Source organism: Hemiscyllium ocellatum, chromosome 36, assembly GCF_020745735.1.
Source record: "Hemiscyllium ocellatum isolate sHemOce1 chromosome 36, sHemOce1.pat.X.cur, whole genome shotgun sequence".
NCBI classification, from domain to species: Eukaryota; Metazoa; Chordata; class Chondrichthyes; order Orectolobiformes; family Hemiscylliidae; genus Hemiscyllium; species Hemiscyllium ocellatum.
In genome coordinates, this window is record NC_083436.1 from 47,261,253 (window position 1) to 47,276,960 (window position 15,708).

The 15,708-nt window shown below is 41.8% G+C and overlaps 1 protein-coding gene across 1 annotated transcript in view; it reads left to right on the forward strand.

Annotated features, from left to right (window-relative positions):
- Nucleotides 1-15,708, forward strand: part of slc49a3 (solute carrier family 49 member 3) — an 84,735-nt gene that overhangs the window by 35,946 nt on the left and 33,081 nt on the right. The window contains exon 6 of the mRNA XM_060851573.1: nucleotides 10,133-10,249. Coding sequence (XP_060707556.1) covers nucleotides 10,133-10,249 — 117 coding nt within the window. The remainder of the gene's footprint in view (nucleotides 1-10,132; nucleotides 10,250-15,708) is intronic.

The window sequence follows — 15,708 nt, forward strand, 5'->3', positions numbered from 1 at the left end:
TTCCTCCAGGTGGCAGGTTTCTAGGATTTGGTGATGGAAGAGGCCCAGGACCTGCATGTCCTTGTTGGAGTTGAGAGGGGCAGTTGAATTGTTCAGCTACAAGGCAGTGGGGTTGATTAGTGCGGCTGTCCCAGAAATATTCTTTGAAATGATCCGCAAGTTGGTATTCTGTCTCCCCAATGCAGAGGAGACCACGTCGGGTGCAATGGTTGCAGTAGGTGACATGTGGAAGTACAGGTCAAGGCAGGAGGTGTGGGCGCAGGTTTTGCACTACTTGCAATTACAGGGGAAAGTGTGGAAGGGAAGGGTAGATTGGGTGGGGGGAAAAGGGGAGTGGGGGGTGTGTGGCAGGTATGGTCTCTCCAAAACACACCAGGGTAGGGAGGGAAATATATCTCTAGGGCGTATTTTGTAGGTGGCGGAAATGGCCGAAGATGATGCAATGTATTTGGAGTTTGGTGGGATGGAAGGTGAGGACTGGGGCGGAGTTCTGTCCTTATTGCGGTTGGAGGGATGGGGTTCAAGGGTGGAGGTGCAGGAAATGGGTGAGATACGCTGGAGGGCACCGTTGACCATGTGGCAAGGAAAATTGCGGTCCTTGAAGAAGGAGGCCATCTGGGATCTTATGCAGTGGAATTGGTCCTCCTGGGAGCAGATCTGGCAGAGGAATTCAGAATAAAGCATAACATTTAAGTAGGAGGTGTAGCCAGGTAGCTGTAGGAGTCCATAGGTATGTAGTGTATGTCCGTGTTGATTCAGACATGGAGATGGAGAGGTCCAGGAAGAGGAGGGAGGCATCTGAGATGGTCCAGGCAAACTTGAGGTCTGGGTAGAAGGTGTTTAGTTAAATTGATGAACTGTTCAACCTCCTCGTGGGAGCATGAAGTGGTGCCGATAGAGTCATCACTGTAGTAGAGGAAAAGGTGGAGTATGGTGCTGGTGTAGCTGCGGGAGATGGACTGCTCCATGTACCTAACGAATAGGCAGGCACAACTGGGTCCATGCAGGTTCCCGTGGCTACCCCTTTGGTTTGGAGGAAGTGGGAGAACTTGGAGGAATTGTTGAGGGTGAGGACCAGATCAGCCAGTCGAATCATTGTGTTGGTGGAAGAGTATTGGTTGTGTTGGCGCGAGAGGAAGGAACAGAGGGCTTGGAGGCCTTTGTCATGGCGGATGGTTGTGTACAGGGGCTGGATGAGAAAGTGAGGTCTGCAGATGCTGGAGATCGTTGCTGGAAAAGCGCAGCAGGTCAGGCAGCATCCAAGGAACAGGAAATTCGACATTTCGGGCGTAAGCCCTGATGAAGGGCTTATGCCCGAAACATCGAATTTCCTGTTCCTTGGATGCTGCCTGACCTGCTGCGCTTTTCCAGCAACACATTTTCAGGACGGGCTGGATGTCCATGGTGAAGATGAGGCGTTGGGAGCCAGGGAAACTGAAGTTGTAGAGAAGGTGGAGGGCATTGGTGGTGTCCAGAACGTAGGTGGGGAGTTCCTGGACTAAGGGAAACAGAACGGTGTCAAGGTATGCAGAGATGAGTTTGGTGGGGCAGGAGCAGGCTGAGATGATGGGTTGACCAGGGCAGTCAGGTTTTGTGGATTTTGGGTAGGAGGTAGACTGGGCCATGGGGTGGGGGGCGGTTCCTGGGCTGTAAGGTTGGAGGCTGTGGATGGGAGAGCTCCAGATGGTGAGGTTGTGGATGGTCTGGGAGGTTATGATGGTCTGGTGATGGGATGTTTTTGGGATTTGCAGTAATAGAACATGTGGAAATTCAGCATCTTGGGGCTGAGGCTGCTTTGTCATTTAATACCATCATGGCCAACCTCAACTCTGCTCTCCATAACCCTGCAACCCATGGCTAATTCAAGGTCTGTCCATTGAACATATAGAACATAGAACAATACAGGCCCTTCGGCCCACGATGTTGTGCCGAACATAGCTTAAGCACCTATCTATGTACCTATCCAATTGCCGCTTAAAGGTCACCAATGATTCTGTCTCTGCCACTCCCACAGGCAGCGCATTCCATGCCCCCACCACTCTCTGGGTAAAGAACTTACCCCTGACCCCCCCCCAATACCTTCCACCCTTCACCTTAAATTTATGTCCCCTTGTAACACTGTTATACCCGGGGAAAAGGTCTCTGACTGTCTACTCTATCTATTCCCCCATATCATCTTATAAAGCTCTATCAAATCGCCCCTCATCCTTCGCTGTTTCAATGAGAAAAGGCCGAGCACTCTCAAACTATCCTCGTACAACCTATTCTCCATGCCAGGCAACATCCTGGTAAATCTCCTCTGCACCCTCTCCGAAGCTTCCACATCTTTCTTAAAATGAGGCGACCAGAACTGCACACAGCACTCCAAATGTGGCCTTACCAAAGTCCTATACAGCTGCAACATCACCTCACAACTCTTGAATTCAATCTCTTTGCTAATGAACGCTAATACACTATAGGCTTCTTACAAGCTCTATCCACCTGAGTGACAGCTTTCAAAGATCTATGAACATAGACCCCAAGATCCCTCTGTTCCTCCACCTTACTAAGATCCCTACCGTTAACTTGTATTCAGCATTCTTATTTGTCCTTCCAAAATGGACAAACTTACAATTGACAAGGTTGAACTCCATCTGCCACTCCTCAGCCCAGCTCTGCATCATATCAGCCCATCTTCTCCTTAAATTCACTCAATGTCCCAGCACTTGGATATTGAATTTGACAGATTCATAAACTTTGAGAGAATTAATTTTTTTTCATCGTTATATTAAATCAGCTGCTCCTTATTTTAAAACACTGCCTCCTTGTTCCAGATTGCTCCACATGAGGGTATGTCCTTTTTACATGTACTTTATTGATCCCCTTCAGCATCTTGTATACCTCAGTTGGGTCTCCTGTCATTCGTCTGAACTCCCGTGAGTTTAAGTCTGAACTACTCAGTGTCTCTTCATAAGATAAACCTCCCCATCTCTAGACTCAATCTAGTGAACCTCTTCTCAGGCATCTCCAAATGATGGATTAAGATCCATATCCTTTCTTTAAAGGGAAATGCCTACATGGCATACGCAAAGAGGACTGGGTAAAGGCTATAACTACTTCAGGTAATTAGCACGAGAATAGCAATGTTGAATGTGTTTTAAAATTAAAAATCACACGACACCAGGTTATAGTCCAACAGGTTTGATTGGAAGCACTAGCTTTCGGAGTGCCGCTCCTTCGTCATTCTTCAACCTGATGAAGGAGCAGCGCTCCGAAAGCTAGTGCATTCAATTAAACCTGTTGGACTATAGTCTGGTGTTGTGATTTTTAACTTTGTATACCCCAGTCCAACACCGGCATCTCCAAATTGTGTTTTAAAATGATATCTTTGTCTAATCCCAGGATATTTCTTGCAAATATTGGCATGCACACTGTCCTGATGTGAGATGTCAGTTACCCAAAGAAAAGTATTGCTATCATTGGTTTTAGATTAGATTAGACTTACAGTGTGGAAACAGGCCCTTCGGCCCAACAAGTCCACACCGACACGCCGAAGCGAAACCCACCCATACCCCTACATTACCCCTTACCTAACACTACGGGCAATTTAGCATGGCCAATTCACCTGACCCGCACATCTTTGGACTGTGGGAGGAAACCGGAGCACCCGGAGGAAACCCACGCAGACACGGGGAGAACGTGCAAACTCCACACAGCCAGTCGCCTGAGTCGGGAAATGAACCCGGGTCTTCAGGCGCTGTGAGGCAGCAGTGCTAACCACTGTGCCACCGTGCCGCCCACCAACTGGGGTTTCAGTAGCTTATAATAACAGAATTAATTCAAATACAGAAATGTTTAGGTATGTATTTGTTTTCTAGACTTATAGCCTATCATTTTCAGGTTCAACCCTTGAACTCAAAGGCGTGCTCTTGCAAAGTCAATGATTCCATATTAAATGCTTGTTGACATTGTCTTTTTCTGTCTTCATTTGATTGAGCGCCTTCTCATTATGCACATTTGATGATCGCACCAACTGTAGTTGTCCTAAACAGCAACTTTTCACAAATCCAGTGAAACTGGACTTTGGATGTAGTTGATGGTGACTTGATACCTATTTCACTCTGGTAATTGATAGAATTGGCTGAATGAGAACCACTGATTTGTCAATCCTAACTTCTCAGTATTACCACTTATCGTAATAACAGTCAAATAACTTTGAATGAAGCTCAAAAGGGAATGGAAGAGGGATAATTTAGTTTTTAGCAATGCAGTGTTCTTCCGTTTATTCGTCATTGTAGTTCTCTTTGAGGGAGTGAGCGATGACATTGCATGCAGTCCAAGATGACTTTATTACGTTATTAAAAATTGTTTAAACGGGACTTTTCATGACTAGTTGTCATGTCTCAAAATGCTTTACAGAAAGGAAATATTTTAGAAATGATATCAGTATTCTAATGCAGGAAATGCAGCAATCCAATTCTTCATAGGAGATTCCCACAGCCAGCAATTGGTAACCAGATCTGTTTGTAATGTTGAGTGAGGAATAAACATTTACCAAGGAGAAATCCTCCTTCAAAATAGTGCTGTGAAATCTTTATTTTTAGGAAGCAGATGGGGACTTTGTTTTAACTCAAAAGATGGCCCCTCTATAGTGCTGCGATGGGGTGTCAGGCTTGATTTCTTTTTTCATCTTGTAACATTTGGGATTTAAAACCAAACATTACTGACCATTGAGACAAAAGTTAACCGCAGCTGACAGAAGTTAAATACTGTTTTGATCTCTGGTGAACATTATGAGTTGACAGCTTTGCAGCAGTTTTACTCCCAGCAGGAAATTTCCTTTCAGTTGAGTTGCAGAAATGAAATTAACTGCACAATTTCTATCTTCTTGACTGAGATAACCGAGTACAAATACCAAACCTGTATTCTGAAATATCGATGAGCCCAGTGTTGAAACAGAGAAATTAATCCATGGTAGTGCAGGTATTTTTGATCTTGATAATACCAAGTGGTATCTATTAAAATCACTGGTTCACTCCCACTAGCAGCTGTGTCAAACCTGAGTGGAAATTAACTCTACTATGCAGTATGTTATTCAAAAATGTAATTCTATATTATCCAGAGGCAATGGTGCATTACTGTGACTGGGCTATGAATCATCTAATATGCCCACATAATCATTTGGAATATGTTAGCGTTAGTCCTACATCATTACTGTCATGCAATGCAGTGCATCCTTGAGTTCTGGTCATGGCTCAGTCCATGCAATATGCATGTAACCTAAGTAATACTGTCATTTTTTGAAAGGGTACTGATGATGACCAAAGACTAGGGCATTCTGCAGAATTCAGACAACACTTGATGAAAGTGGTTAGATCTCTCCTGTCCTCACGGACTCCATGTCGGGGTAAGAACTTTTCAGATCGAGTGTAAGAGCCCCTTAACTCAAATATTTTCATTTAAGAGATGTTGAAGTGTTAACTAAGCAGGATATATTTACCTGCAGAAAGATGATCACTGTGATGATAAAAAAAAAGCTGGAATTTACGCAGCAGGTCTGGCAGAGACCAAAAATGATATTTCTTTCTCACCGCAAATATAGTGCTACTGAATAATTCTTGTTTTGTGATTCTTCTTGATTTCCAGCACCTACAGTCTTCTGCTTTAGTAACAGTGATGAATAGTACTGAAGCTGATGCCTGTGCAAATCCCTTGGTTTCTTAGACATGATTTGCTCTGAAAAATGCTCGAGCTTCCTTTTGCACAATGTTACAAGGCTTTGCAGTATGGTTTGCCCTGGTAGTTTGTGCACAGCAAGCAGTAGCTGCCTCTCAGCAGGTTAATATTCCACACATGGCTTAGATGGAGCCAGTTTTAGTCCGGAAAGTTGTAACTGATGATTGGACACTGGTTTACAGTGGCGAGATCATGAGCTTGCTTTCTACATCCCAGTTAGAGTCTTAGTTTTAAAGCACAGAGAGAGGCTCTTTGGCCAATGTACTTGCACTATTCTTCAAGTGCCTCTCTACTTTTGTCCCATTTTCCAGCACTTGTTCCATAGCGTTGTATTCTGCGACATTTCAAGTAACCATCTAAATAGTTCTCAAAGTTTGCAATGATTATCATATCTACTATACTTTTAGACAGCAAGCTCTAGATGTGCACCACCCTCTGGGTGAAAAACAGTTTCCATTAATACCCTCTCAGCCTCCTGCTCACCATCTTAAATCTATGTCCCCTAGTGATTGACCCTTCCATTAGGGGAAAGGTTTCTTCCGAATAGCCCTATCAATGTCTCATAATTTTGTGCATGTCAAGCAGCAGCAGTAGCCCCGCCCACCCCCCAGCTCCTGTCTTCTCTTGGAAGGAAATTAACCACGGCTTATGCAGATTTTTTATTGCTGTAATGATCCACAATGCAGCTGGGTTCTGACTCTCTTCCTTAGAAGCCATTACTTCCACTGTTTTCCAACACAGGAAAAATGTTCTTGAGTGAGTTGCACTGTTAGACTTTCCTGGCTGCATGCCTATCTCCCATCTGACTGTTTACCTATTCCTTCCCTGACAGCACTTTCTTAAGCTGCGGTGTGGCCACATCTAAAAGCACACTTTCCACGTACCCCTCAGGCTTGCAGATGTACTGCAGTGCTGAAACTGAGCAAACTGGTAGTTTTACTTGTCCATATGGTCATTTGGACTACCAGGAGTACCTTTTTGATTTCCTGTATAATGCTGACTGTATGACACATGAGATTGAGCTCCCCTGTCTTGCATTTAATTTAAAAATGTCTTGCCCTAAGTTTCAGCCAAGTAAATAATGAATTGAAAAATGCAGGAGAAACAGCAGGTCTGGCAGTACCTGTGTAGAGAGAGACAGAAAGAAACAGTTGTTGTTTTGAGTTCAGAAGTGAAGAAATAATGCTATGGGACTGTTGATAGAATTGGGTGGGAGTGTGTCTGTTTTATTTTACTACTTCCTCTGAAGATTTTGATAAAAGCATTTTGCAATTAACTGAACTCCTTGCCAAACACAAACCAAAAATGGATTTACAAAAAAGAATCCTGTGTTCTTGTTGCCAAGTGAATGAGGCTAAATTAACAATATTTCTGTGTCTTTGCTTTTTCTGTCATCTAACTTCTAATTTTAGGTTGCAGTTGATCACAAATAAAATGGATTTTGTTTAATTTGCTTTTAATTTGCAATAAAAGGAGCAAGTGGTGGAGAAATTCAGCAGGGTTGGCAATATCACTGGAAAGAGAAACAGTTAACTTGAGTTGAACATGACCTTTTCTTCAGAACTCACCAGTTCATGTTTCATGTTTAGTATGATTCTTCAGATGAATTCTGAACACAAGTTAACAGAAACCAGTGTTGCGAAAAGTGTGTTACTGAAACATTTTGTCATACACAATGGAAAATCCAAGAATGCCAAGTTTCCAACGATGTACAAATACAGGAGAAGATAAATGCTAATTAGTTGAGTTTATTTTGAGGCATTGCCATGGAGAAAAGAACTGTTGATTATTGCTGCACTAATCCAGAATCAGTGATTATTGTGGGAAATTAGTTCAATTCCCACAATGACAAATGGTGAAATTTGAATTCAATAAAAAAGATCATAGGAATAGCGAACATTGTCAATTATCATAAAAACCCAGGTGGTTCATTCATGCCCTGAGGGAAAGAGCTCTACCATCCTCACTTGGTCTGCTTTACATGTGACTCCAGACTCTCAGCAATTTGATTGACCTTTGGCAATTAAGGATGGCAAATAAATGCTGGCTTAGCTAGTCATGGCCACATCTGTGGGAAAAGGAAATAACTATACGTTTCCACTGTTCCTGGGTAACTCTGGAAAATGCATGAGGCATTTTCCTTTTGCTTGCCGGTGCCTATGAATAGATCCACAGAGACCTTCAATACAGAAAAAGGCTCTTCTGCCCATCCAGTTTGTGACTATCAAGAGCAAATACCTAACTATTCTCATCCCACTTTTCAGCACTTGGCCCATAACCTTTCTATTCCTTAGCACTGCAAGTGCACATTTAAAAACAACTAAAATGGTACAAAGGTTCCTGCAAAAGTTCCTCCCTTACAGGCAGAGAGTTGCAGATTCCTGTCATACTCTGGATGAAAATATTGTTCCTCACGTGCTCCTGATCTCTCCTCCCCACACCCTAAAACCCCCTGTCCCTTACCTTCAGCCAATACCTTTGGTTATTTATCCCTCCAACATGGAGAAAATTCCTTCCCATCTACAGTGTTCTATGCCCCTCGTAATTTTATATTTCAATTGTGACCCTCTATCTCCTGTGCTCCAAGAAAAATAACTTTAATGTCCCCAGTCTGTCTCCACAACTAAAACTCTCTAGCCCAGATAATATCCTGGTCAATCTCATCTGCGCCCTCTCCAGTGCAACCGTATTTCTCTCATCATGTGGATTCCAGAACTGCAAAAATGTTAAACAAAACCATGGATGCTAGAGATATGAAACAACAACGAAGTGCAAGAGAAACTCAACAGATCTGGCAGCATCTGTGGAGTCCATGGCTGTTCATTAGATCTGGTTGTGTCCATGGTCAGTTCTGACAAAGGATCACTGGACTCAAACATTAATTCTGTTTTTCTCTATTCCATGGTCATACGTTGCTTCCAGCAAGAGCCAAATTGAGTTCAACTGATTCTCAAAAAATGTTATTGGTAAAGCTGTTAGTGTACTTGTGCTTTTCTCAGTTGAGGGATATGGGTCTTGTATGGGCTAGCATTTATTGGCTATTCCCATTGCTCTTAGGTGATGGTCTTACAATTGCTTTTTTGAACTCTAAGTTCACACCGTAGGTGGCGTTTGGGGAAGATGTTTGAAGATTTTGCTCCAATGAAGAAGAAGAAATGGCAGTGTATTTCCAAATCAGGATGTTATGTGACTTCAAGGGAAACTTGCAGCTGGTGGCCTTACCATGCATTTACTGTCTTACCCTTCTAGATATTAGAGGCCACTGGAAAAAGTTGTTGAGTCACTACAGTCAATCTTGTAGATGGTGTGGACGATTACTACTTATATCACTGGTAAAGATATTGAATGTGGTGCCATTCAAGTGATCTTCTTGATCCTGGACAGCTCAAGCTTCTTGAGAGCTGTTGGAACTACACTCATCCAGGCACATGGAGTACTCTTATCACACTGTTCACTTGTGAGTTGCAGATGACCGACAGAGATTGGGGGAGTTGGGTAGTAAGTTATTTGGTGCAGGTCTTTGCGCCTGAGCTGCTCTTGTAGTTGCAGTATTGCACAGCTAATCTGTTCGTTTTCTAATTTCTTGATTGTTCAGCAAGCACTGTGCATTTATAGACTCTCAACTAATGGTAGATCCTTTGTACGCAAGGACTTCTCTTCCGGAAGAAGGTACAAGGTATTTACATTGAGACAGTGTCCTCTGTTTATTTGCTAACAGAGGTACCCTTTTGAATCTCTAGTTCAGCCAAGTACGGAGAGGTTGGGTTATAAACAGTTGTGCTTCGGACTGACCGACTGCCAAGGTCAAATTTGGACTGGGGTCCCAAGGTATCCAACCTGATCAAGATTTCTACTTGGATACATGGTCCAAGTGATCCATGCTACTGTGGAAGTTAGCTTTGAGAGGATTAGGGTTTCTAAGATTTCTTGAAAGTTCACAGACAGTTATTCTATCAGGATTTGGGAGCAGATGGGAAGTTCTAAACATTAAGCCATTGTGATTGGCCACAGGAGTGCAGGTGTGAGCTTGTGTTTGGAATGGAAAGACTAAATTGAGGGGCATTAAAATGAAGCTGGAAGGGAGAAGGCTTAGAAATTGTACATTTCTCAAATTCAAACTTTTAAGGCTGGGAATGGAAAAGGTTGAAAGTAAATCTGTTCTATTCTGTATTTTAAAGTGCAAGTTGCTGCAAAAATAGTGTGTAATCAGTTCTACTTCCATATTGTTATAGTCATACCTTTAAAAATGTGAAATCTTTTTGTGTGATCTGTTCACCTATTAACTGGAAGTTCAAATATCTTTTTAAAATGGGATTGTAAACTAGCCAGGATGTCTGGCAATAATTTAAAGCATGTTGTACTTGGTATGTTAGCTTATTGACATGTTCTAACTTGTGTTTTGATTTTTAAATTGCAGTTGTTGAAGAACAAGGCGTACCTGATCCTGATGGTCTGTTTTGGGGGAGGAATTGGTGTTTTTACTTCTTTCTCTGCACTCCTACAACAGATTCTGTGTGTTAGGGGATATTCAAATGTAAGACCATGTTTTACATTCTTCTGTTTCTTGCCCTTCTAATGATTTTCAGTTATTTTGTTTTATGCACTGATTGGTTTGTGGCCTTATCATGAAATTGGCATCTTTTCAGAGAAACTCCATTTGTTGCTCTTCTTTTGAAATTATGAATGTGGATGTTTAGGTACTGCAATCATTTTAACTTTGAAATTTCCATAAAAAATGAGAATGGTGGCGGCAGGGTGGTGGTGGTGGTGGGGGGAGGGGGGGGGATACAGGGCAGTGAGCTCCCATATAGTTCCATCTGGCTCTATTGGCCACCTCTGGTTTCTAATCTTTGTGTTGACATCCAACAATATCATCCAAAGGCATGTTTCTGCATGTATGCCAAGACGCCTAGCTATATCTCACCATCAGTCTCTTTACCTCTGCTGTTTCCAAGTTAGCAGGTTCCACATATGACATTCAGTCTTAGATGAACACAAAATTTTTCTAGCCTATTATTGAAAATGTTGAAGTTGTTGCTTCCAATGAAGAAATCTGTTATGTGCTCATCAACTCCATCACTGTCCTGGCGCATCAGCAATAGCTGGATCAGATAGTGCAAATGTAGTAGGAAGTTCATCTTCGGCCATATTATAAGTGTAAGATTATGAACTATCACCATGATAATTGATTTTCACCTTTGGAAAATCACCTAACTCTATCCCTTGCCTCAGCTTGAATATTGCAAATGCCTTTTTTAATTTTTGGCTTGACTATTCCAATGCAGGTTTTTAAAAATTCATTCGTTGGATATGGGTGTTGCTGGCTTGCCAGTGTTTATTGTCTGCTCTGACTGCCTTTAATCTGAGAGCCTTGCTAAGCCATTTCAAAGGGCAGTTAAGTCAATCACATTGTTGTGTCTTTGGAGTCCCATGTCAGCCAGACCAGGTGCAGTTGGCAGGTATCCTTCTTGGAGAAGACTATTAAGCCTTCTGATTATTCTCCGGCATTCTATCATCTGTAAAATTGATCTTATCTAGCCTTCTGTTCATGTGCATGCTGACATGAACTTGTTCACTCATTACCCTTGTGTTCACTGTCATTTTTGTTCCTGGTTAGGCAGCGCTTAAATTTTACAATTCCCATCGTTTTCAAATCCCTCTAATTGTTGCAGTTGCGGTCTCAAGTACCCAAGTCCTGATGGCCTTCATTTTGGAGTCTTAAAAGAAGTAGTTTGAGAGATAGTTGATTTTTTTTTAAAAGTTTGAAAACTCCTTCAATTTGGAAGATTCCATTAGATTAGAAGAGAGCATATATAACTTATGTTTGCAATTTGTATAAACGATCGGTTGAAGATATGGTTGCCACAATGTCCTGATGACAAAGGTAGGAAAATAAGCTGCAAAGAAGGTATAGGAGACAAAAAAAATTAATTGTTAATAAATGATAAATAGTGGACCTGGCTTGAGGGGCCAAATGAGCCTTGCTTGTCTGTTTGTATTCCCTTGCGCCTCTTAGCTCTGTATATTTTCCAGCTGTGTTACCTTCATGTACCTAAACTTTTCTGATACTGGATCAAATAATTCAAAGCTGGGCGCTAGATTTTCCATTACAAGTGTCTTTGAAAGAGGAAATTAAGTTAGGTTGGACTGTTGATTCCAAGCATTGCATTGCATTGCTGATCTGAGTAGTAGTCCAGAGGCCTAATGGAAACCATTTATTTAGAGCTAGGAAACAAATAGAATGTATGCAGCAATGCAATGCATCTATCGGTCACTAACTAGTGGGATAGATACAGAACAATGCAATTGCTTGAAAATTACAGGGAAGATAAATGCAGAGGAGGATTTTTAATTATCCTTCTACAGACAGGGCAGTAATAAAAGACGGCGGGGGAAGAGTTTTTCAAAGAATTTAGAATGTTGTGTACATTTTTGGTTGCCACACTTAACGAAGGATGTGGAGGCTTTGGAAAGGGTGCAGAAACGAGTCACCAGGATGATGATTGGTTTGGAGGGTGCTCACAATGAGGAGACATTGGACAAATTGATTTGTTTTCACTTGAATGTTGGAGGCTGAGGGTCCTGATGGAAATTTATGAAAGAATGAATAAAATTGTTCATCAGTCTTTTTCTCAGCATTGAAATGTCAGTTACTAGGGGACATTAGTTTAAGGTAAAATGGTCAGCATTTAAAAGAGATGAGGCATTTTTTCCTCAGGGTGGTAAATGCCTAGAATGTGCTACCAGAGGAGTTAGTGGAGACAGATACGATAGCATCATTTTAAAAAGCATATTGACAGATATGTCAAGGGAACAGATGGATATGGACAATATAGTTACAAAAGGTTTTTAGTTTAGAAAGGCAACAGATGTTGGTGCAGGCTTAAGGGTCTGTTCCTGTGCTGTATTGTTCTTTGTAACATCTTTAATTATCTGCATCAATTATGTTTTCAGCTCCTTGAGGAAGATTACATTTTGAGTCAGAAGTGTACAGCATGGAAGCAGACCCTTCGGTCCAACTTGTCCATGCTGACCAGATATCCTAACCTAATCTAGTCCCATTTGCCAACACTCAGCCCATGTCCCTCTAAACCTTTCCTCTTCATAATCCCATCCAGATGTCTATTTAAATGTTGTAATCGTACCAGCCTCCACCAGTTCCTTTGGCATCTCATTCCATACACACACCACCCTCTGTGTGGAAAAAGTTGCCCCTTAGGTCCCTTTCTCTCTTTCCCCTCTCACCTTAAACCTATGTCTTCTAGTTCTGGACTCCGCCACCCCAGGGAAAAGACCTTTCCTATTTACCTTATCTATGTCCCTCATGATTTTATAAACCTCCAAAAGGTCACTCCTCAGCCTCTGATGCTCCAGGGAAAACAGCCTAAGCATATCCATCCTCTCCCTGTAGCTCAAATCCTCTAACCCTGGCAACATCCTTGTAAGTCTTTTCTGAACTTTCAAGTTTCACAACATCTAAGTTCTGAATTGGAGGAAGGCCAACTTTGGGACGGTATTAGGCAAGAACTTTCAAAAGTTGGGGACAGACCTTTGCAGGTAAAGGGACAGCTGGAAAATGAGAAGCCTTCAAAAATGAAATAACAAGAGTCCAGAAACAGTATATTCCTGTTCAGCTGAAAGGCAAGGCTGGTACGTATAGGGAATTTGCTGGATCTGAGTGTAAATTATCAATTTTGATGAGGTAAGTACAGTTGAAGGCCATTGATCTGATGTCATAACCTCAAATCATTATGGTGCCAAACAAGGCCATTCATTCCATCATGCCTGCACTTATTCTTTAAGCAAGTATCATTCATAATGCCAGTGGTCCTGCTTTTTTCCCCAAATCCTTGTACGTTATCTACATCCAGAAAATATGACTGAATTGTTTGATCACACGTTTTTATGCAGTGAGACACTTTACTGAGGCAGTGAGAGAATGCATTTTGGAGGTTTGTACATCAATTGATACTCTAATTGTATTTGCCTGTGTTCTTGAAAACCAATATTTTAGGTTGGGACAATGATCCCTTTAACAACTAGGTTTCTTAGGATGATTTTTGGCTTCCAACAGTTGATCAAGTGACTGATTTCATAGAAACTAGAAATGGGGCCAACAAAAAGTTAATAGAAGGAGTAGACTTTAGGTGTGGTTTTGACCTGGAGGGTTTAAGTTGGTCAAGAAATAGCTTGCTGCAGGAAGCATCTTTTTAGAGTTCAACTGGAATTCTGTGAGCAGGCTTGAATGCAAGAACTTGGTTAACCATCAGGTGTATGTCAGAGATAACGAAGTCAAGGTTAGGTTTAGATACAAGAACACAGTTAACGAACCCTAGAACTAGCTACACTTAAACACTAGTGATGCCTGTGTTGGTTGGAAGTTTACAGCTGTGTGATAGAAGATTCGAGGGGAAAACCTTGCCAGAGGTAACTGGAAGGTCCAATATTGCCCTTGTAAATGTTTGGAAAAGTGTTCAGACCAAGTAGTTAATCTTCCAATTTCTGAAAATTATCTGAATTAAAATATCGAGGGCGTAAGTCAAATACCTGTGGAAGGAAAGTTAAATTAAGGAGGTTGATTTAAAGCTCACATAGAACAAAGAAAACTTACAGCCCAGGAACAGGCCCTTGGACCCTCCAAACCTGAGCCAATCCAAATCCGCTGTCTAAACCTGTCGGTCAATTTCTAAGCATCTATATCCCTCTGCTCCCCACCTACTCATGCATCTGTCCAGACACATCTCAAATGAATCTGCTGTGCCTGCCTCTACCACTTCTGCTGGCAACGCGTTCCAGGCACTTACCACCCTCTGTGTAAAGTACTTGCCATGTGTATCCCCTTTAAACTTTTTACCTCTCATCTTGAACGTGTGACCTCTCGTTATTGAATTCTTCAACCTGAGAAAAAGCGTTGTCTATCTCCTTTGTCTATACCCTTTATGATTTTGTAGACCTCAATCAGGTCCCCCCTCAATCTCTGTTTTTCGAATGAAAGCAATCCTAACCTACTCAACCTCTTCATAGCTAGCACCTTCCATACCAGGCAACATCCTCGTAAACCTTCTCTGCACTCTCTACAGAGTCTACATCCTTTTGATAATGTGGCAATCAGAACTGTACACAGTATGCTAAATGCGGCCGAACCAATGTCTTGTTCGTGTACAATTCTGGCACATTTGTGTTCATTGAATTTTTAATATCTAACAGGTATTTACAATATCTTAGTTTTTGGTATTTGTGCCGATTTTTTTATGTAGGAAAGTTCTCTATTTAATTCGTGAACATTTGTAGCTCATTCTTGCAGTACATGAGCTGAATTTTCAGATTTCCCGGCAAAAAAAAATTAATTATCGTTTTCCACCAATGTCAAATGAGCAAATATTTCGGATAAAATTGGCATTCTTTTTTCTTAACTCACTGACTATCGGATATAACTGGACCAAGTGTCAATGGAGTAATTTAGAGGATAGTCACTAGAGTCACACAGCACAGAAAAGGCCTGTTGGCCTATTGTCTGTGCCCACTTAGCTGTATGAATCCCACTTTCCAGCACTTTATCCGTAGTCTTGAATAGTATGACATTTCAAGTGCTCACCCACATAGTTTCTAAAGGTTGTCAGTTTTCCCAATCCTACTCCACTCCCATGAAATGCAATCCTATTCCAGATTCCCAACACTGAGTGAAATAATTTTTCCTCGAGTCCCCTGTAAATCTCCAGCTCTTTACTTCAAATTTATGCCCCTTCACTGTTCACCCTGTGACTAAGGGGAACAGCTGCATTTGATCATGATCGACGTATTCTGTTGTTTAGATGAGCGGGCTTTGGAGGTAGGGGGCGCGGAAACAAACAAATCCACAGCTCCTTGGATGAAAGAAAATGAAGGATGAAACAAAATTGGTGTTTCTGAAGTTGGATAATACAATTTTTAAAAAGCTGAAGATAGCATTGATAGTAGCTTTTGGGAGTGGCTGCTCAGGAGGTACCTGACACC